General features: G+C 42.9%; 1 protein-coding gene across 3 annotated transcripts in view; it reads right to left on the bottom strand.

Annotated features, from left to right (window-relative positions):
• LOC124781406 (rab GTPase-binding effector protein 1) overlaps positions 1 to 24530 on the bottom strand; it is a 200779-nt gene that overhangs the window by 142736 nt on the left and 33513 nt on the right. For all 3 annotated transcript variants that reach the window (XM_047253858.1, XM_047253860.1, XM_047253859.1), the window contains exon 2: positions 7547 to 7672. In XM_047253858.1, the coding sequence (XP_047109814.1) occupies positions 7547 to 7672 (126 nt within the window). The remainder of the gene's footprint in view (positions 1 to 7546; positions 7673 to 24530) is intronic.

The raw sequence follows: 24530 nt of genomic DNA, 5'->3' as shown, positions 1-24530 counted from the left end.
GAAGTTTCAAGTTTTAACCTCACAACTGATTAATTTTCCTCACCGCTCCCAGAAACCCAGAAAACTATAGCTTGGAGGAGAGGGTATACAACTTTTGCCACAGTGACAAACAAGACCTTTCTCAAAGTGCTGAAATGCATGAGAAACCTGCAATAACTTCTCCACAATCACTTTCCGTATGACCATTAACTGCCCAGAGTTTGGTATATAGTATACGCTGTGTCACCACTCAGTGGTTCAGAAATTTACACAACAGCACCAATGTTGATGACCCATCTGATTTGCTGACATCATCTGAATAGTTAGATTCCAGAATTTTCCTGCACTGAACAAAGCACAATGTTGGTGTAATACATTTGCAACCATCAACAGGAAATGCAGATTCATCACACCAGAAATACATAGACGACCTGTGGGTGCTTTACCATCTTCCAAGATGGTTTAGCCTCGTGGACACCAGAAATCAGCCAGATTGTGGCCACACCTTTTCTGAGAACAAGCAGGAAGGTAATGAGGAGTTTAAGCTGTCCCATGTTCATAGCAACAACACAAATCCACCACTAACCTCACAGGCCTGCCTCACCGAAGAAAAATTCGCGAATCTTCACTAGAAGCCACTAACAACGTATTTCCCACCAGCACAGTTAAGAACATTAAGCTGCCAATTTTACTTATTATTACATAGTGATAAATGAGATAGTGGCATCAATTAGCTTAATGTAGATGTGCGAACAATTGTCTCGTACAGCAAGCTTTACATGTTTCAGTGACTCACTGATCCATCGGTTGAAGCAAGCTGATTGTATTCAGTGGCAAAGACACAGCTTCCACACGAGTCGAAATTGATTGATTGATTGATAGTATAATTTTAAATGGGATTTATTTTATTGGCAATAATGTTCAACTTCAGGGATGAAGTGATGACCACACCGATTTTCAAAAAGGGAAGCTGTCCCCTGAGCTTTAGTATTAATCTTCCAAATCACAGGCAACCAAGCTTTAGATGTAATTTTTAAAGCTCTTGGATTTCTGAGGGACAAACTAAGAGAGGTTTTAACTTACAATTACCCAACGGATTCGCACCACCCATCACTGTCAACTGTTCTTTGGTAGCCTTTAAAATTTGAAAAGGTTTTCTCTTGATGCCCAATGAAAGTTCTTTCAGGCAGCTTCTTTAAGAACAGAATAGGTTCATCTATGTTGAATACTGTTTGGTTGGTACAGCCACCTTCTTCTATCATTGCCTGGAGTTTCTCTGGATAGAGCAACACAGTGTCTTTATTAGTGCCTGCCGCTCTCCACTGTCTGCGATGCTAAGCCGATTACAACTTTTGAATCAGCTAAATCAACCAATTGTTACTAGTTTTAAACACCCCATCTTTGGCTGGCCCACAGCTGCTTCTTTCAATCTCTCAAAAATCAGCTTAGCTTGAGAGTATACCATGTTCTAATCAGCAGAACAAATTTTCACTCTTACTTGATTATCATGCCATAATTTTAATATTGTTTCCGTTGTTGTTGTTGTTGTTGTTGTTGTTGTTGTTGTTGTGGTCTTCAGTCCTGAGACTGGTTTGATGCAGCTCTCCATGCTACTCTATCCTGTGCAAGCCTCTTCATCCCCCAGTACCTACTGCAACCTACATCCTTCTGAATCTGCTTAGTGTATTCATCTCTTGGTCTCCCTCTACGATTTTCACCCTCCACGCTGCCCTCCAATACTAAATTCGTGATCCCTTGATGCCTCAGAACATGTCCCACCAACCGATCCCTTCTTCTGGTCAAGTTGTGCCACAAACTTCTCTTCTCCCCAATCCTATTCAATACTTCCTCATTAGTTATGGGATCTACCCATCTAATCTTCAGCATTCTTCTGTAGCACCACATTTCGAAAGCTTCTATTCTCTTCTTGTCCAAACTATTTACCGTCCATGTTTCACTTCCATACATGGCTACACTCCATACGAATACTTTCAGAAATGACTTCCTGACACTTAAATCAATACTGGATGTTAACAAATTTCTCTTCTTCAGAAACGCTTTCCTTTCCATTGCCAGCCTACATTTTATATCCTCTCTACTTCGACCATCATCAGTTATTTTGCTCCCCAAATAGCAAAACTCCTTTACTACTTTAAGTTTCTCATTTCCTAATCTAATTCCCTCAGCATCACCCGACTTAATTAGACTACATTCCATTATCCTTGTTTTGCTTTTGTTGATGTTCATCTTATATCCTCCTTTCAAGACACTGTCCATCCCATTCAACTGCTCTTCCAAGTCCTTTGCTGTCTCTGACAAAATTACAATGTCATCGGCGAACCTCAAAATTTTTATTCCTTCTCCATGAATTTTAATACCTACTCCGAATTTTTCTTTTGTTTCCTTTACTGCTTGCTCAATATACAGATTGAACAACATCGGGCAGAGGCTACAACCCTGTCTTACTCCCTTCCCAACCACTGCTTCCCTTTCATGCCCCTCGATTCTTATAACTGCCATCTGGTTTCTGTACAAATTGTAAATAGCCTTTCGCTCCCTGTATTTTACCCCTGCCACCTTTAGAATTTGAAAGAGAGTATTCCAGTCAACATTGTCAAAAGCTTTCTCTAAGTCTACAAATGCTAGAAACGTAGGTTTGCCTTTCCTTAATCTTTCTTCTAAGATAAGTCGTAAGGTCAGTATTGCCTCACGTGTTCCAGTGTTTCTACGGAATCCAAACTGATCTTCCCCGAGGTTGGCTTCTACTAGTTTTTCCATTCGTCTGTAAAGAATTCGTGTTAGTATTTTGCAGCTGTGACTTATTAAACTGATAGTTCGGTAATTTTCACATCTGTCAACACCTGCTTTCTTTCGGATTGGAATTATTATATTCTTCTTGAAGTCTGAGGGTATTTCACCTGTTTCATACATCTTCCTCACCAGATGGTAGAGTTTTGTCAGGACTGGCTCTCCCAAGGCCGTCAGTAGTTCCAATGGAATGTTGTCTACTCCGGGGGCCTTGTTTCGACTCAGGTCTTTCAGTGCTCTGTCAAACTCTTCACGCAGTATCATATCTCCCATTTCATCTTCATCTACATCCTCTTCCATTTCCATAATATTGTCCTCAAGTACATCACCCTTGTATAGACCCTCTATATACTCCTTCCACCTTTCTGCTTTCCCTTCTTTGCTTAGAACTGGGTTTCCATCTGAGCTCTTGATGTTCATGCAAGTGATTCTCTTATCTCCATAGGTCTCTTTAATTTTCCTGTAGGCAGTATCTATCTTGCCCCTAGTGGTGGTGGTGGTTAGTGTTTAACGTCCCGTCGACAACGAGGTCATTAGAGACGGAGCGCAAGCTCAGGTTAGGGAAGGATTGGGAAGGAAATCGGCCGTGCCCTTTCAAAGGAACCATCCCGGCATTTGCCTGAAACGATTTAGGGAAATCACGGAAAACCTACATCAGGATGGCCGGAGACGGGATTGAACCGTCGTCCTCCCGAATGCGAGTCCAGTGTTTACCCCCAGTGAGATAGGCCTCTACATCCTTACATTTGTCCTCTAGCCATCACCGCTTAGCCATTTTGCACTTCCTGTCGATCTCATTTTTGAGACGTTTGTATTCCTTTTTGCCTGCTTCATTTACTGCATTTTTATATTTTCTCCTTTCATCAATTAAATTCAATATTCTTCTGTTACCCAAGGGTTTCTACTAGCCCTTGTCTTTTTACCTATTTGATCCTCTGCTGCCTTCATTATTTCATCCCTCAAAGCTACCCGTTCTTCTTCTACTGTATTTCTTTCCCCCATTCCTGTCAATTGTTCCCTTATGCTCTCCCTGAAACTCTGTATAACCTCTGGTTCTTTCAGTTTATCCAGGTCCCATCTCCTTAAATTCCCACCTTTTTGCAGTTTCTTCAGTTTTAATCTACAGGTCATAACCAATAGATTGTGGTCAGAGTCCACATCTGCCCCTGGAAATGTCTTACAATTTAAAACCTGGTTCCTAAATCTCTGTCTTACCATTATATAATCAATCTGATACCTTTTAGTATCTCCAGGGTTCTTCCATGTATACAACCTTCTTTCATGATTCTTAAACCAAGTGTTAGTTATGATTATGTTGTGCTCTGTGCAAAATTCTACAAGGCGGCTTCCTCTTTCATTTCTTAGCCCCAATCCATATTCACCTACTATGTTTCCTTCTCTCCCTTTTCCTACTGACGAATTCCAGTCACCCATGACTATTAAATTTTCGTCTCCCTTCACAATCTGAATAATTTCTTTTATTTCATCATACATTTCTTCAATTTCTTCGTCATCTGCAGAGCTAGTTGGCATATAAACTTCTACTACTGTAGTAGGTGTGGGCTTCGTATCTATCTTGGCCACAATAATGCATTCACTATGCTGTTTGTAGTAGCTTACCCGCATTCCTATTTTCCTATTCATTATTAAACCTACTCCTGCATTACCCCTATTTGACTTTGTGTTTATAACCCTGTAGTCACCTGACCAGAAGTCTTGTTCCTCCTGCCACCGAACTTCACTAATTCCCACTATATCTAACTTCAACCTATCCATTTCCCTTTTTAAATTTTCTAACCTACCTGCCCGATTAAGGGATCTGACATTTCACGCTCCGATCCGTAGAACGCAAGTTTTCTTTCTCCTGATAACGACATCCTCTTGAGTAGTCCCCGCCCGGAGATCCGAATGGGGGACTATTTTACCTCCGTAATATTTTACCCAAGAGTACACCATCATCATTTAATCATACAGTAAAGCTGCATGCCCTCGGGAAAAATTACGGCTGTAGTTTTCCCTTGCTTTCAGCCGTTCACAGTACCAGCACAGCAAGGCCGTTTTGGTTATTGTCAATCATCCAGACTGTTGCCCTTGCAACTGCTGAAAAGGCTGCTGCCCCTCTTCAGGAACCACACGTTTGTCTGGCCTCTCAACAGATATCCCTCCGTTGTGGTTGCACCTACGGTACGGCTATCTGTATCGCTGAGGCACGCAAGACACCCCACCAACGGCAAGGTCCATGGTTCATGGGGCGGATTGTTTCCATGTGAATGATAAAACCATGATGTCTACAAATGATACCTGAATTCAGAGACTGAGCGTTTTTCACATCTTCAGGAATTTTTCCTTTACCTTTTATAATTGTTCTGACTGTTGATACCAGTAGATCAAACTATTTATCAATTCACATAATTTAATTTTCGCAATGAAGTCTTTGATAATATTACGTTTAGTTCCAAATATTATGATTTTCTTTTCTTGTTTGATGCAGATGAATCAGTTCTGACATAGAAACTATCAATGAAGAGAACTCCATGGATAAAACGATTCCACACGAAACACATCTCAATCTCTCATAAACCACACAGTGTGTGGGCAAAGTGGGGGAAATAGAGGTGAGCGGCGGTCAAACAGATGAATCATTTAACTTCGGACTTGCGTAAAACAGGGTAGTGTAAATAGGGTATCACTGTATTGTTTAAGATTTAACAATAAATTACTTGGTGGCACATTTCGTAAGTGTTGCATCCTATGTCGTTACAAGACCATGTCAACATTTTGTACAATGTAGCTGCTTGTCACACATTGTCGGTTAACCATCACGAGTTTCTACAGAGAATTGTGGCTTCTCCTCTTAATCGGAGGGTTCAGATTGAGTCTGCTTGTGTGACTCATCCCAGGTATAGCAAGTGGCTACCTTGGGAAATTATGGTATTTCTGAAACTGCATGATATCTGAACATGCTGTCAACATTATACAACTTGTTTAATTTGCTCATTGTGTCTGGAAGAGAAGTAAATAGACAGTTAATGAGCTAAAGCTGGGCAAAAGAAAGAAAACTAGAAGAAAAAGGTATGCTCACTTTCATAAATTGAAGAGTTATTTTGTCTCCAGCAACACTTTAAGAAATTATCTTTTCAAGTCTGAAAATGTTAATTATTACCATTTTACAGAAGTAATAAATTAAAAGCACATAACCTATGGAGAAAATTTCCCTACAGGAGTTTAGCACAAGGTTTCACTATGGTTGAGAATTTCCTAATCAAATTCCAACATCGTTACTTCACAACAAAATGTCACCACTTACTGAACTTCTCCGGTAGGAGGCTAATGCTTGTATTAGTGCTGCTGAGACTAACGCATTAAAAGGTTTCTGTGGCAATGATAAACGAAATAAAGGTAGACTTCTCCATCATAACAAAATGTCACCATTTACAGAACCAAATTAATGGCAAAGTAAACAAAATTTTCAGCAAACCAATAATGGAAATTCCTGGCTGGAAAAATATGTAAAACAGGGCAAAAGTTGTATACCCTCTCCTCCAAACTATAGTTTTCTGGGTTTCTCGGAGTGGAGAGGAAAATTAATCAGTTGTGAGGTTAAAACTTGAAACTTCCTGGCAGATTAAAACTGTGTGCTGGACCGAGACTCGAACTCGGGACCTTTGCCTTCGTGGGCAAGTGCTCTACCAAGTACGACTCATGCCCCACCCTCACAGCTTTACTTCTCGTCTACTACCTTCCAAACTTCACAAAAGCTCTCCTGCGAACCTTGCGGAACTAGCACTCCTGGAAGGAAGGATATTGCGGAGACATGGCTTAGCCAAAGCCTGAGGGATGTTTCCAGAATGAGATTTTCACTCTGCAGTGGAGTGTGCGCTGATATGAAACTTCCTGGGTGATTAAAACTGTGTGCCGGACCGAGACTCAAACTCAGGACCTTGCCTGCGAAAGACAAAGGTCCTGAGTTCGAGTCTCGGTTTGACACACAGTTTTAATCTGCCAGGAAGTTTCATATCAGTGCACATTCCGCTGCAAAGTGAAAATCTCATTCTGGAGTTGTGAGGTTGGTGGCAGCCTGGCACAGTTTTCGCCGAATCAATCAAGTAAGTTTCAACTCTTTTAGTGCTGTATTGCTGCTTTTGCTCTGAGCAGCTCACAGTTTGTGAGGTAAATTCCGTAACTTGTGTTGTTTTTTCAGTTTCTTTACTTTTTTGGATCTTGGATCCAACTTTAATTCGCATTTGCGAGATGCACAGTCTTTGGAAAGCCAATTGCAGTTCTACAGTAATCTTATGTTTAATTATAGGTATCCACATGAGATACTTAAACTAGTAAAGGAGTTTTGCTATTGGGGGAGCAAAATAACTGATGATGCATGGTGCACAGAAACACATTACAGGAAATAGTATTCACACAAGCTTTTGAGCTCTTGGTCTTTCTCTAGTAAAAATAGTTAGTCACACACAATCACACAGACATCCAAACACACACTCTGGCAGTCACAGCAAGTCAAGTTATTTATTATCAATTATTAACAGGAGTTGCCTGGGAAGCTGGAGATGGGGAACAGATAAGAAAGGATGCACGAGGCAAGGAGGGGATAGTGTGAGGCAGGTCTCTGATACATGACTCAGCAGTTGCGCAACACTAAAGAAGTTCAAACAGTGTGTGTGTGTGTGTGTGTGTGTGTGTGTGTGTGTGTGTGTGTGTGTGAACTTTGAGAAATTGGGGCAAAGAAATTGAGACATGTACAAACCCTCTTTCTGCAAGTAAAGCTCCTTCAGTTTGGCTCTCTGTATACCAAATTCTTCTTTTGCTTGCTGCTTCTCTGTTTCAAGCTCTTTTATCCTTTCCATTAATTCTGCAACCCTTGACATCACACCTGTAAAGAGTAATATTTAATTTTAATAAATGTGGGAAATCTAACATCACATGACAATTCAGTTCAATCAGTATTTACCAATATTAAATCAGTCAACATATAACCATTGTATCATCTTGCTTCATGAATTCCACAAGTGGGGCAAGTGCAAGCACAATGCAAAATTCAGAGTGCAGAAAGTAGTACCACAGGAGATCTTAGGCTTCATTGCTAATGCTGTCATTAAACAATCAGAATGATGAACTTCACTATGAATCTAGAATACAGTCCCAAGAACCATGTCAAGTATTATAAGGGTAGACATACTGTCTACAAGGGATGCAGTAACTGTAGGTGAACTGCTGTGGCATGCCATCCACCAAGTGCGGCAGTCCGACCAACTATGAGCCACAGCATTTAAACTCCCACGACTCCACACTACAGCAGCCAACATTCAGACTGCAACAAGAAGGCACAGTGTGGGCCGTCAGAGGGAGATACTAGTGAAAACACCAAGCCATCAATCAGTAAGATCTCACTAGGCCCACAACCGGCAGTTCATCCACCAGCTAAAGACTGCTATTCATTTCCAAAGTTGCCACTGCTGCTGCTGCCCTGTCCGCTGCTTGCCGATATCTGACTCTAATGCCACACTTCTGAGGACAAGCCCTACTCAGTGTGACATTTTTGGACTTTAAAGAGTTTTTCAGTGGTGACTACTGACATTCTTTGGACCTGGACACCTCAAGAAGAAGTTGACCTCTTGTTTCCTTTTTAAACTCCAGAATCAAATCAATTTTGCTCAAAGTCCTTTCAAATTGTGTGTTAGTAAGATGTTAAATGACAGCACTTCCTGTTCTTATTTTTTGGGAGACGTTTCAGATTTGTAATTGTTAATTTATTTACGTCAGCTTTGAAAAGATGTAAGTGATCATGGCAAGTTTCAGTAGTTGCAGGCAACTGACTCTAAATAATGAAAACTGTGAGGTCAGCCAGATGAGCACTAAAAGGAATCCACTGAATTTTGGTTACACAGTAACACACACAAATCCAACAGCCATCAATTCATCAAAATACTTAGGGATTACAATTAAAAATAACTTGAATTGGAACGAACAAATAGGTAATGTTGTGGCAAAAGCAAAGCAAAAACTGCATTTTATTGGTAGAACAGTTCAAGATGCAACACATCCACTAAAGAGACTGCTGCAATATGCTTGCCCGTCCTCTTTAGGGAGTGGGCTTACTGCAGCACAGTATGGGTTCAAAGAAGGGGAGCACATTTTGTATTATCACAAAATACGTGAGAGAGTGTCGTGAATATGATATGTGAGTTGGGGTAACAGTCATTAAACTGTGGAGTTTTTCAATGCAAGGAGATCTTAAATGCAATTTCAACCACCAACTTTCTACTCCAAATGCGAAAATATTTTGTTGGCATACACGTACATAGGGAGAAATGATCATCATAATACACCAAGAAAAATCAGAACTCGTGCAGAAGGATTTAAGTCTGTTTTTCCTTCACAAGCTCATGAGTGAAATGGCAGAGAAATAATCTGAAAGTGCTTCAGCCCGGTACCTAACTGTGAATTGCAGAATAGTCATGTAGGTAGAAGTAGATCTTCAGGTATCAATTGTTTAATCACCACGTAAAACATCACATTCCTTGTCAAAGGGCAGCAACAACGTTTTGTTGCTAAGATACCACAACCTTGTATCTAAGGAATATGTATTTTACAGGAAACTAAATGAAACTTTCTAATACAGGCATTTTATAATTGATACAAGTCATAATACTGTAAACAGATGATGAGTCATAAACTAAACTAACAATGTCAACTGTACATATAATTTGGACACTATTAGGAAACGGATAGATTGCCACTCACCATAAAGATAACCCGCTGAGTTGCAGACAGGCACAACAAAAAGATGTTACACATTACAGCTTTCAGCCAACACTTTGATCAGCAAAGAAAATGCACACATCTTCACACACCAAAGCACATCTTGTGCACACATGATCACTACCACTGGAAGTTCTGACCAGAATAACAATCTGAGGTGGTGCAGTAAAGGGAGAGGGAGAATGGGGTACTGGCAGCCTGACAAGACTTACTTGTTCTTGTTTTTGGGTACAAAAAGCAACTTGGGTCATACACACCCATGACAGAATCTTCGAAAACACACACACACACACACAAAAGGAGTTAAAAACGACTACACAGAAAGTTCAGTCAACAGAAGGAAACCCAGCTTAAAACAGGGACTTTGAGAAAGGTCCATAAAATATGCCATAGAGAAACAGAGGCCCTGAACTAAATATTAAATGTCCTTCATCATATTGCTATGATGGATAAAAAGTAAAGCACAGTCAACAGAAGGCACATCGTTCACTAAAACATCGGACAACTCAGACAGCAAACATAAATGAGAACATTAAGTGGTTAAAAACAGAGTTCCCGTCAGGAAATGGCGAACCGTCAAAGGTTGAGGGCAATGAGCACAAAGTGGTGGGGGAGCATCACTTAACAAATGACGATGGCTAAAAAGACACTGCCCAATATGCTACCTAGCTATAATGATCTCCTCACAGTGAGTGGGCCAAGAGGAGGTCATCCAAGTAGATGGGAGAGGTTTAATTCCCCAGAGCTTGTTTCTTTGAAGGGAAGACCAGTGGTGACGCCAAAGTGACACCACCTGCATGGCAACACAGAAATCATCAGAGGGAAAGGAAAAACTAGTGGGCCAAGATATGAGGACTGCAGCCTTGCCAGCATTGTCAGCGGCCTTGTTTCCCATCAGACCTTTGTGAGCAGGAACCCACATAAACAAACATCACAGTGCCTCCATCATGAGTGAGCAATTGACAGCTTTCCTGGACCCATTCCACAAAGGTATGAATGATGTACAGCACAAAAGAGACTCTGAAGGGCACTAAGAGAGTCGGAGCAGATGACATACTTGAAAAGCCTGTGTCGCTGGATGTACTGTGTAATCTGATACAGGGCGAAGAGCTCTGTCGCAAATTCTGAGCAGTGTTCTGGAACATGATACCAAAAAATGTCGGTGCCAACGATGAAGGCACACCCGACACCATGGTCAGTCTGAGAGCCATCAGTGTAAACCAAGATACTACCGCGAAGTTCTGTGCGAAGGTCGTGAAAAAGGCTGGAGTAGTGTCCTTAGCAAATGAAGGTCAAGGTGAACACATGCCGCCGCACGAAGCCAAGGTGGTGAAGAGTTTAAACCCATCGCGGAAATGGCAAGTAGTGTGAAGTTTAGTTGCCGGAGCAAGAGCCAAAAGCAAACTCCAGAAAGTAACAGAAAGAAGGACACACCCCATACTGGCAATCAAAGGGGTAATTGAAGGAGGAGGCATAGTATGGGTGACAAGGCATTGGAGATATAAACAGCATGCATATCTGCTGAGGAGAAAGTCACTGTGGTATAACAGCGGTAGTTCGCCAGCTTCTGCACACAGACCCTCAACCGAGCTAGTGTAAAAAACTCCAGTTGCCAAATGGATGCCATGATGGTGGATAGTATTGAGATGGCATAAGAGAGATAGACGTGGACATGCATAAACAGAACACTCATAGTCTAATTTTGAATAGGCAAGGAATCGGTACAAACGGATGAGGGTGGTCCGATCCGCTCCCCAGGAAGTACTGCTGAGAACATGTAGGACACTAAGGGACTGTGTACAGTGAGCGGCCAGGTAAGACACATGAGAAGACCAAGAAATTTTCATATTGAGCATAAGCCCCACGAATTTCTTAATGTCAACAAATGAAAGAGCAACAGGCCCAAGATGTAAAGCAGAGGAAGAAACCAACTGTGCCGCCAGAAATTCATACAAACAGTTTCGTCAGTGGAAAATTGAAAGCCACTGTCGATGCTCAATGAGTAAAGACAATTGAGAGATCGCTGAATGCTGCTCAAGGAGACAAATCCTTGGAGAAATGCAACAGATTGCAAAATCATCAACGGCCTTCACTGAATGACTGAGACCAGCAGTATTTTTGTAGAATTGTCAGTGGTAACAGACAACAAATCTGGATGAAATAATGCAGAAATCAGTGTGGGACGTAAAACAAATATATCCATTAGGACAGTGTGGTGAAATTTGTTGTTAACGGACTAAGGCAACAGATGACCAAGACGAGTGCCCTTGCTAAGAGCATGACCATCACCTGCAACACCTCTCCTGGACTCATGACCATATTGGTTGGATCCTAGATGACTGGAAAACCATAGCCTGGTGAGATGAGTCCGAATTTCAGTTGCTAAGAGCTAAAGGTAGGGTTCAAGTGTGATGCAGACCCCCCAAAGCCATGGACCCAAGTTGATAACAAGGTACTGTGCAAGCTAGTGTTGGTTCCATAATGGTGTGGGCTGCATTTACATGGAATGGACTGGGTCCTCTGGTTCAACTGAAAAAATAACTTACTTGGAGACCATCTGCTGCCATTCATGCACTTTATGTTCCCAAACAATGGAATTTTTATGGATGACAATGTGCCATGTCACCAGGTCACAACTGTTTGTCATCAGTCTGAAGAACATTCTAGACAATTTGAGTTTTGTAGGATAACAGAACAACTGTGCTGTCTGAGACTCAAGACATGCTACTAAAAAATCTGAGGATATTAAGATTCCTCGTGCAATTTGCCTTGAGCTGGTGTACTTATGGTAACTATGTTAACATATTGGCAAAAATGTGAAAGTTTCAATAACTTAAAGAAACTCATTACTGAGATCAAGTTCTGGGCATGGATGTACAGTTGTGTTCCAACAAAACTACACAACACGAATTTTTCCATTGGTCGGGATCCAGTTATGTACTTTGTGTATGCCCCTCAGAAGTTGGTGCTCTGCAGTTTGCAATAACGTAAAGCTGCAATACAGTCAAAGGTCATCCACATAGAATGACTGTCACACACTAAGTCATGATAACATTGACAGTGATGGCGATAGCGAAGAGGGTTACGCCCAAAACTGATCCCTATGGGACTCCAGTTTCCTGTATGTATTGGTTGCTGAAGGATGGAAATTCTGGATAAAAATAGGAAAGCAGCCCCATACGCACCATTCGTGCAGTACAAACAGGATGTGATAATGCTAAGTGGTACTGTACACATTCTGCAGGTCAAGGAACACAGTGATTGGTAATGCACACTGCAGATTCCAGATAAATCAGCTGGTCTGCTATGGACAGTAATGATCAAACTCCTTTGAAACTGCAATTAATGTCCTCTGGCTTCCAAGCAAAAAAACCCACCCACACACACACACACACACACACACACACACACACAGTTGTCAGATGATTATTATTTCGATTAAGTTACGTGGCCTATTCATTAGAGAAACTAGTCAATAATTAGCCAAAGTCTGAAGGTTTTTCCCTGGTTTCAGGATAGGAATAATAGCGCCCTCTGCACAATTAGGAGTGTGGGGGATGGGGGGGTGGGGTGGGGGGGAACTCCCCTTCTCACCAAATAATACTGAAAAACCCGAAGATGTATTTTATGCTGTCATTACTAAGGTGTTTCATAATTCAATTGTCAATTTTATTAGGTCCAGAGGCTGTGTCTTGACACACTGCTGAAGTTGTGAGAAACGCTTATTCAGTAAATGGAATACTGTATGATTCAAGGCTTGTGCACGGAAGATTATGCAGTTTCACTCCACCAGTGTTCTGGGTCAGGAAAATAGTATGGTAGTTATTGCATGCGGATCCTCCAGTGAAGTATGCCATGAAACATTCAGCAATGACCTTGAGATCAGTACAAATGTCACCACTAAGGGAGATGCCAGGAACCACTGTAGACATTGTGTGGCCACAAATGCAGCAGTAATTAGTCCATATTTAAGACAATAGTGTGCTGGCCGTCATAGATGATACACATTGTTCTCAACACTTTTTTTTTAAATTAAAAACCACGCCTTCACTCAAAGTCTCTTGAATGCTAATAAATGTACAATAGAAGGATGGCATTTGTGTCAATGAAGTGCCTTGACTTTGCAGCTGTTTCTTCAGACCACCATGGGATAGGTTTATAAAGGGGAGGTCCTGAAGAATAGGATATTGTTGCTTCAGCTGCTTGTATAATCTTGTCAACAGTATCTTCTACCACTGCCTAAATGCCCCCATCTTCAGTGCTTTCTAAAGCTGCTTTGGAGGTGAAAGCTTGCCAATTGGCTTTTCAAAGTAATCAGTGTGGTGCATGTTCCATTGGTTGGTGGTCTGAGAAAGCGGAAGTGACAGGGAAGTGGTCACTATCACAGAGGTTACCATGGACGTACCACTGGACCAAAGATGACATGCTCAGGCTGCAGACTTGTGCTATCTATGGCTGCGTATGTTGCATGGGCCATACTGAAATGTACTGCTACACCAGTATTAAATAGGCAGACTTCCAGTTCTGAAATTAATCGCTCTATTTCTTCCGCTCCATTACATGCAGTTTCTCTGACCCACATAGGATTGTGAGCACTGAAGTCCCTGAATAGGAAGAAGTGTGGAGGCAGCTGTTTCAATAGCTCCACCAGCTTGTGATGTGGGTACAAATCTGTCTGGAGATGAGTAGATATTCATATACTATTACTCTAACACAGACACCAACGACCACAGGTTCTAATGCAGTGGTTAGTGGCACCTGTGCAATGGGAGTTTCAGAGCAAATGAGCATGCAGATTCCTCCAAACACCCTCTCAACATTAACACAATTTCTACAACTTAATTTTTAATAGAAGGGAGTTGGGTTTCTGAGAACCTTGTCTCCCAAAGTCAACACAAACTGCAGAGTAACAAGCCGTTAATTGACAGAGCTCAGCCCAATGGCAATGGTAGCCATTAAAGTTTCATTGAAGGAATGGCAGACTTGGATATCAGAAAGCAGTGAAGAGGAAAAGAAAATATGAATTACTTTGCTGCTGAATCGTGTCCACTTCCATGTATGATTCTTCTCTTCGGTACTTGAAAGACTCAACCTCGGGAGAAGGTGGGATGGAGGGCAGATCAACCAGAGCAGCAGATTTTGGTTTAACAGTGATTTTAAAATTTTTTTCTAACCCACACCTTTTATACTACAGTCAGTTTTAGTGTTAACTGTTGTAATGTTATGAGAACTATGTAATGTATCTATTTATGATGTAATGTCTATCATTTGCCATTAGTGAAACATTTCTTTTAGACTTAAGTTAGAAGTAACAGTAAGTGTACTAAAGTACGGTATTTTGTCTGATATTTTTTCATGTACTGTGGCAGAGAATAACCACCTCCAAGGGAAGTGATACCAGTGCATTTCCTTACTAACTGCCACTTGGACCTATTGAAGGTGTGGACAGCTTAGTGACAGAGAAATTGTGTAAAAGCTCATTAAAAGTGTGAAAATGCTTGTGGAAAATACTAAACAGAGCAAGTGAAATTTTCTGCCTGAAAGTGAACTGCAATGCGCAGTGTAATTTAGTTTTTTTGCAACCTATGAGGATTTATTTTGTTTATTCAGGCAGGACTTGTACAAAGTGATATGTATCTTAAAATGTAATCTTCGCTTACCCAAAAAGGACATCACTTATGGTGCAGATGCTTAATTTTTTGTTAAAAGTATAACTTGTGGATATTTTGTGCAATTGTACAATATATTGTATGTAAATATGCTGTATGGGGATTTCATATGCCTCGTTCATATTCAGGGTGTACATAAAGTCCAGGAACACTTTCAATTATTTATTGCACAAGAACTAAACACTGTACAGATGTCATACATATTGTGTTTTGAAGGGAAACTCAAAGTTTTTTTTTTACAAACTTTTGATACTTGAACCATGAGTGGCCCCGTAGACGTCAATACGGTAATGAAATTCTTGCCATACCTGTCCCAGCATGGCATCGTCGACTGTGACAGTCACTTCCCGTATTCTCTCCCGTGCAGCTCTGCTACATCACGTGGTAGAGGTGGTACATACACTAGATCTTCAATGTGTCCCCACACGGAGTGAGATCTGGTCATCAGGGAGCCCATTTCATGAACTCCAACACACAGAAAGCTCGTTCTGCACCTGAACTCACCATGTTTGCGAATAGCACTGACTATCGGAAAATCACCTAATTTCGCTGTGGCAGTATACATGAATAAAAACTTTCAAGGTTTATCTTCCAAATGACATATGTATGACATCTGTACAATGTTTGGTTCTTGTGCAATAAATAGTTGAAAGTGTTCTTGGACTTAACGTACACCCTGTATAAATTTGAAAAGTATATGTACTATTTATTATCTAATATTTTTTTGTGTGTAGATTTTAAACCCAATTTCTGGGGTCACTTGTAGTCACTGAATTGCCCAGTTACCTATTTGTAATATCTATCTGGTCAATCCACTGAGAGGGTGATGTGATGAAGCAAGCTGGGATAATTTTACTTCCCCTCCTGTTTTGCCATCTGCCTCCATAAAATTCATGTTGTTCTTAACTAATTACCATGAACGTATGTGAGAATAATCTGCATTTCCATAAAAGAGAAAGGTTGGTCCTCAGTTTTAAAGAATATAACACCAGATCTAATTTTGTGCTTAGTTTTATGTGTGCAATTGATTTTCTAATTTATTTTGACTATTCCTCGTTAGTACCTTCTGTTATAGAATGAAATCAGTAACGGTTTCATAACTTAAATTCTACCGTTGATGTATAAACAAATATAAATTCTGTAGTAATTATAAACATTTGGAGGAACAACTTGTAGTGTTCTTAAAGTATCTATTCGGCTCTATTGGAAAACATGTTAGCAAAGCCAGCCCTTAATTAATTCCAAAGTAATTAACAGTTTTGCCAAAAGTATTGTTTGTGTAACTATATATGTTACTTTCATGATTTAAACAAATAATTTGGCTTTCTCTCGTAGTAGAAGAAACTGTTAAAAAAGAACCAATTTTTCGATGTATTCAGTTAATTTAATGGGTCAAGTTTTAATTGTAATTTCTGCAAATTTAACTTCAAACAATGTGTAGTTTCAGTATCTATTATTGTGAGGATATATAAGGGCCCAATTTTTGGTACCGAGACAGTCAGTCCATGGCCGAGTTTCAGATGAGAAACCTGTGTTGGTTAGATCAACTACAGTGCATCAACTTAACTGCGAAATACGTGTAACTATTGTAGCAGTATGTGAATGTTCGCCTGCAACCTATTAATGAGGCCTATCGATAGTTAAACGACAGCGCACTGGCCACATAACTGTGTATTATTGGGGAGGGGGGTTGCGAACAATGAAAGTAAAGTACTATGAAACGCAAATGTGCACCTGTCGGCTACATCATTTAAAGTACTCAGTGTTGTACTTCCACAACCCATTTTTCAGCCAGTGTAGCAACGCAGTGCATCAACACTGAGGACAACAAATGAAGAAATAAAGCAGGAGAATACTACAGGCAGAAACAGGGAGAGTAGGGTGCCCCCAGAAATGTTACAGGCGGTGGGATACCAGCACTGCCACTGACCCATCCCAACACCCACACCATACCATTATCACAATAGAACAGAGACAACACCAAGGGAAGAAGACACAAGAAATGGGGAAACAGAATAAGTGTAGGGAAAGGGCAGGGAGAAGCTGGCAGGTGTTGAGGCAAGGTCAAGGCCTATATAACTAAAGTCTATGCTAACTGAGGGGCTCAAACTACAGAGAAAAATTCAATGACTTATACCTGAGAGTATAAACCACTTTCGCAGAGAAAACCGAGGAAAGACGTAATCATGCGAGAGTCAGCCGCTAACTGTTGAGACAAGGAAGGTAGGAGGGCATATTTAGTGCAAAGGGCCAAAAGGCAGGGAGAGTCCAGCAAAATATGGATCACCATGAGGGAAGCTCTGCAACTGCAAGGGGGGGCGAGGGTGTAGGGGGGTGGCAGCTCATTGCAGAGTAAATACCCATGGGTCAACCTAGTATGCCCAATATGAAGATGGCAGAGAATGGTAGATTCCCACCAGGAAAGGCAGATGGAAGAATGTCCCATGGTGGGAGTCTCATTGATTGAACGAAGTTTATTACACAGGGGAATAGCCTCCCAAGAGTCAGGAGTCAGCCCAGGATTGAGCAAAAAGGCATTTGATTTAAAGCCACAAATCCACCCCCAGAGGGGTAAGGGAGAATGTGGTGACAGGAGGGGTGGTGGTGGTGGTGTTTGCCAACCCCCCCCCCCCCCCCCTTTCCCAAAGCCAAGAACCAAAAGGATGTCAACTGAATAAGCATCAGCAGCAGCAGCAGCAAGATCAGGGTTGTCAGAGATGAAGGGGAGGCTGGAAAAACACCGAGCAATAGCCTTAAAGCCATTCAATGAGTCCAACATAACAAAACTCGAGAGAGGGAGGACTGTTTGATAAAACAGATGGCCTGACAGATGGCCATCAATTCCACAGCAAAAACACCCACACATGGCAGGCAAGAGATGGTGTTCAGTGACAAAAAAAGACGAACGCATAACCTACATGATCAGAGCCATTGGTGCAAAAACCAACGGCATCCAAAATGGCGTTCAGAACAAACAATGGATCAACATCAGAACAATGGAGGCTTTCAGACCTCGGAAAAGACCCATTCGAAGCCATGGCTGAGGAACTAACCAAGGGGAGGAGGGGGAGGGGGGAGGTGGTGGTCACGAGAGAACATGGGAAAGAGGACAAGGAGTGAAGATGATGGTCATGGTGAACAGAAGTGGTGTGGAGCTCAACCAGTAAACCCACCTGGGGGGCAGGCAGCAGACGGGCAACAGCCCAAAGCTGCAAAAAGAATAAGAGTAGGAAGGATGAGCAAGAGAAGAGCAGATAGCGATGGCACAGGAATCCAGGAACTGGGACCCCGAATTAAAATGAGAGGGATCCCAGCATCAACCAAAAGACTATCGACAGGGCTAGTGCAAAAGGAATTTGTCGCCAAACGGATACCAAGATGGAAAACCGGGCCTAAGAAGAGCATTGTGGAAGGGACAGCTGATCCATACTCCAGATGAGACAGAACTAATGACCAGTAAACACACAAAAGGGTAGAATGATCTGCGCCCCAAGAGGTGTGGGAAGGAAATGAAGGACACTGAGTTCATGCAAACAGCCAACCTTCAGATGACAGATATGGGGCAACCAAGTACACTTGATGTCAAAAAGACCACCCAAGAAATGAAACAGGGGGACCACAGCCAGGCATTGGGCATTGAGGTAGGGCTCTGGATCAGGACGGACCATAGTTTGGTGATAGAAATGTACTACCCTCGATTTAAGGGGAGAGAAGTGAAAACTGTGCGAGAGTGTCCACGTGGAAGCACACCAGATGGCACCCTGGAGCTGTCGTTCCGCAGAGACCAACGAGTGGGAGCTAGCCTGAATACAGTGGAACCTCGCACAGCAAGCATAATCGTTCCAGAATCTTACTCGTACTGTGAAACACTCACTCAGCGAAACAATTTACCCCGTATAAATTAATGTAATATACGATAATGTGTTCCATGCAGAAAAAGTACTAAAAGTTTTATCTTACTCATGTCAATTATTCAAAGAAAATTGTACATGCAGTATTTTGTACTTTGTTATGCATAACTAATTTTTTTTTACTAGGAAGTTATCTATAGTCATTTGTTTCTGCCGACGTTTCGACACTTGGCGAAAATGCGACACTGCATTATCATCAATTAAATTTGTACTGCATGTAGCTAAGATTTATTGGGGGCGATGGTTTTCAACATACGATGCAACTGATTCCCATGCTTTCAGCATTTCTCTTACTGTGCCAGAAAAGTGCTGCTTTGCTATTACTGCCCCCTCCTCCTCCAAACTCCTCTCCACATTTTCCTGCTGTGAAACACACTGCAACTCCATAAGCTCTTTGGTGGTCACTCCTTGGCTGCGATCTTCCACAAGCTCATCGATATCACTGTTATCTACTTCTTGTCCTATGCTCTTGGCCAAAGAGACAATCTCATTGACTATAGGCTCCACAGGTACTGCCTCAAATGCCTTTGAGTCACATTTGGCAACACACTCTGGCCAAAGCTTCTTCCAAGCAGAAGTGAGAGTTGTTTTGGTAACCCCTTCCCATGCCTTTTTGATCATCTTGACACAAGCAATGATGTTGAAGTGACATTTCCAAAACTCTGAGAGTTTAGGTAGAGCTTCTTAAAATTAGAAATAATCTGCTGGTCCGTAGGATGGTCTAACAAAATGATGTTGGATCTTGAATTGAAATTCTTCGAGGAGGCGGTCTTAGTACGCCTGGAGAATGGGTAGGAGAGCTGTCCATAACAAGCAAGACCTGGAGTAGCAGATTCATCTCATGCAAATATTTTTTCACCAAAGGACCAAACACTTCATTGATCCAATCGTAAAAAAGATCACATATCACTCAAGCCTTATTATTGGACCTCCTCATCACATTTAATCTGCTCTTTTGGACTTTACACTTCTTGAAGGCTTGTGGCGTTTCTGAATGGTAAATAAGCAGCAGTTTAATTTTCAAATCACCGATTGTACTGGCACAGAATAGCAGTGTGAGATGGTCTTTCACTGGCTTGTGACAGCGCAATGCATTCTCCTCTGTTTCTGTAAAGGTACACTTCAGCATCTTTTTCCAAAATAGACCCATATTGTCACAATTAAAAACCTGTTCGGCAGATAACCCTCAGAATCTACATGCATCTTGAAGTTGCTGATGAAGTTCTCTGCTGCCTTTGTGTCAGAGCTGGTTGCTTCGCCGAGCCTCGCAATGCTATGGATGCCGATTCTTCTCTTAAACTTCTCGTACCACCTACAGCTTCCCTTAAACACTTCTTTGGCCACTGATGATCCTTGCATCTTCTTAACAAGGTCGGTGAAAATCATTCTCGCCTTCTCATAAATTCTCATTAATAGTATCACCTTGCAATTGCTTTTCATTTATCCACATAAGGAGCAACCTTTTGACATTGTCCACAATACAAAACTGTTGTTTAGATACTCTTGCCACTCCCTTTGAAGCATCTATCTCCTTAATCTTGTCTTTGTTCTTGAGGATAGAGCAAATAGTTGATCGACAGTATGTGCATGCTAAACCAGCAATGCTCACACCACACTCGCATTTTTCGATGATTTTATATTTCATTTCTGAGGTCATTTTCTTACAGAGCCCTGTGGAGCGCCATTCCCCTGGGTCTGTGAAAAGCTGAGAACAGTGCCTAACCAGACTCTCAACAACCAATGGAACAGGAATAAAAAGTCAGGGTAGGGCTCCAAAGACCCCATTCATGGAGCAGAAGGAGGATGTGACGGCACCAAGCTGTGTCGTAGGCCTTACTACGATTGAAGCAAACAGCGACAAGAAGACAGCACTGAGAAATATCTGTCGAACTGCGGTTTCCAATTGAAGCAGATGGTCGATCAGAGATTGTCTCTCCCGAAATCTGTACTCATAAGGTGATAAAAGGTCCAGAGATTCCAAGGATCCAATTGAGTTGATAAGCCACCATCCATTTTAGTAACTTGCAGGGACATTGGCCAGGCTGATGGGCCGGTAACTATCAAGGAACAATAAATCCTTGCCAGGCTTAAGTTTTTTTTTTTTTTTTTTTTTTTTTTTTTTTTTTTTTTTTTTTTTTTTTTTTTTTTGGTGGTTTTAGGGCGCACAACTTCAATGGTCATTAGCGCCCTGACTACGTTAAGAATGCACCGCGAGGCACAAGTTTAAAACAACAACTAAAAGGGAAAACACGATAAAAGACAGACTGACAAGCATAGGATTAAAAAACAGCATCATCAAATGTCCTTAGAGAGGTTTGTCAAATTGATAAAACGAAGAACACGAGCAGCTGCTCGTGGGTCATCTGCTAAAATGGCATCTAAAGTACATGGCAGGTTAAGATCTAGACGCAGTGTGTTAAAATCCAGACAGGACATTAAAATGTGGCGGACCGTCAGCAATTGCCCACATGGGCAGAACGGCGCCGGCGCAGCCATCAGCAGATGCCGATGGCTGAACCGGCAGTGTCCAATGCGTAACCGGGCCAAAACGACCTCCTCCCACCAAGAAGGGCGGGAGGAGGACGTCCAAGCCGCGGGAAGAGGTTTCAAGGCCCGAAGCTTGTTGTCTGTAAGTGCAGCCCAATCGGCATGCCACAGCGATAAAATGCGCCGACAAATGACCCTGCTACAGTCTGATGAAGGGACACAACAAGAAGCTGTCCGAGGCTGGAGGACCGCAGCCTTGGCCGTGGCATCTGCAGCTTCGTTCCCAGGGATACCGACATGGCCAGGGACCCACATAAAGCTAACGGAGAACCGACGTCCACCAGCTGCTGAAGAGAGCGTTGGACCGGTGCACGAAAGGGTGAACCGGATACGGATCACTGAGGCTCTGCATGGTGCTCAGGGAATCGGAGCAGATGACACAAGCAGAATGTCGGTGGCGGCAGATGTAAAGAACAGCCGGGTAGAGGGCAAAGAGCTCAGCTGTGAAGACCGAACAATGGCCATGGAGCCGGTATTTGAAGCTGTGTGCCCCGACAATAAAAGAACACCCGACCCAGTCATTGGTCTTTGAGCCATCTGTATAAATGAAGGTCATATTGATGAACTTTGAACGAAGTTCAACAAAACGGGAGTGGTAGACCAAACCGGGGGTAACCTCTTTTGGGAGCGAGCTGAGGTCAAGGTGAACGCGGACCTGAGCCTGGAGCCAAGGTGGCATGTGGCTCTCGCCCACTCGAAAGGTTGCAGGGAGTGAAAAATTAAGGTGTTGAAGGAGGCGACGAAAGCGAACTCCAGGGGGTAGCAGGGCAGAGACATACAACCCGTGTTGACGGTCGAGAGAGTCGTCAAAAAAGGAACGATAAGACGGGTGGTCGGGCATTGACAGTAGCCGACACGCATACCGACAAAGCAGTATATCGCGCCGGTAGGTGAGTGGCAATTCGCCAGCGTCAGCATGAAGACTCTCTACGGGACTAGTATAAAACGCTCCAATCCCAAGTCGTAAACCTCGATGTTGTATGGAGTTGAGGCGGCGTAAGATGGATGGCCATGCAGAGGAGTATAGGAAGCTCCCATAATCCAGCTTGGAGCGGACGATCGACCGATATAGACGAAGCAGGACGGTTCGATCCGCTCCCCACGACATACCACTGAGAACGCGGAGGACATTTAAAGAACGGGTACAATGGGCAGCCAAATATGACACATGTGGAGACCAGCTAAGTTTCCTGTCAAATGTAAGACCTAAAAATTTTGTTGTCTCCACGATTGGGAGAGCAACCGGACCGAGTCTTAAGGACGGTGGGAGAAACTCTTTGTAGCGCCAGAAGTTAATACAGACCGTCTTCTCGGCAGAAAAACGGAAGCCATTGGCGACACTCCAGGAGTAAAGACGGTCAAGAGAACGCTGAAGACAGCGCTCCAGGACACGTGTACACTGCGCGCTGCAATAGATGGTAAAATCGTCCACGAAAAGGGAGCCCGATACATCAGCTGGGAGGCAATCCATTATTGGATTGATCGCGATGGCGAAGAGAGCGACGCTCAAAACTGAGCCCTGTGGCACCCCATTCTCCTGGCGAAAGGTGTCTGACAGGACAGAACCCACACGTACCCTGAACTGTCGATCCATTAAAAAAGAACGAATAAAAAGAGGGAGGCGACCGCGAAGGCCCCATGTATGCATGGTGCGGAGAATGCCCGCCCTCCAACAGGTGTCGTAAGCCTTCTCCAAATCAAAGAACACAGCCGCGGTCGGGCGCTTCCGCAAGAAGTTATTCATAATGAAGGTCGACAAGGTAACCAGATGGTCAACAGCAGAGCGGTGCCTACGAAATCCACATTGTACATTGGTAAGTAGGCGTCGAGACTCGAGCAGCCAAACCAATCGAGAGTTAACCATTCGCTCCACCACTTTACAGACACAGCTGGTAAGCGAGATGGGTCGATAACTGGAAGGCAAGTGCTTGTCCTTCCCCGGCTTAGGAATCGGGACAACAATAGACTCGCGCCAGCATGCGGGAACATGTCCCTCAATCCAGATGCGATTGTAAGTACGAAGAAGAAAACCTTTACCCGCAGGAGAAAGGTTCTTCAGCATCTGAATATGAATAGAATCAGGCCCTGGAGCGGAGGACCGTGAACGGCCAAGTGCGTTTTCGAGTTCCCGCATGGTGAATGGGGCATTATAACTTTCACGATTCAAGGAGCGGAAGTTAGGTGGCCTAGCCTCCTCTGCCTGTTTGCGGGGGAGGAAGGCAGGGTGGTAATGAGCGGAGCTCGAAACCTCGGCGAAAAAGCGGCCGAAGGCATTGGAGACATCCTCAGGGGCCACAAGGATGTCATTCGCGACCGTCAAGCCAAAAACTGGTGAGTGGACCTTAGTGCCAGATAGCCGGCGCAGGCTACCCCAGACAACAGAAGGAGTAAAACTGTTGAAGGTTCTTGTGAAAGCAGCCCAGCTGGCTTTCTTGCTTTCTTTAATAATACGACGACACTGTGCACGTAATCGTTTATAATTGATACAATTCGCCACTGTAGGGTGGCGTTTAAAGGTGCGTAAAGCACGTCGACAAGCACGTAAAGCGTCTCTACATGCTGCAGTCCACCAGGGGACCGGTACGCGATGTGGAGAAGAAGTAGGGTGAGGGATGGAATATTCAGCAGCAGCGAGAATGACTTCCGTGAGGTGTGCGACCTGACGATCACAGCTGGTGAAGGTTTGATCCTGAAAGGTCGCCCTGGAAGAGAAGAGCCCCCAGTCTGCCTTGGAGATGGTCCAACTAGAGGAGCACGGAGAGGGGGTATGCTGCAGGAGATGGATAACACACGGGAAGTGGTCGCTCGAATATGTATCAGAAAGTGCATACCACTCAAACCG

Source organism: Schistocerca piceifrons, chromosome 1 (assembly GCF_021461385.2).
Source record: "Schistocerca piceifrons isolate TAMUIC-IGC-003096 chromosome 1, iqSchPice1.1, whole genome shotgun sequence".
NCBI classification, from domain to species: domain Eukaryota; kingdom Metazoa; phylum Arthropoda; class Insecta; order Orthoptera; family Acrididae; genus Schistocerca; species Schistocerca piceifrons.
The sequence above is the reverse complement of the archived record's forward strand: the minus strand, read 5'-3'. Positions and strand labels throughout refer to the sequence as shown.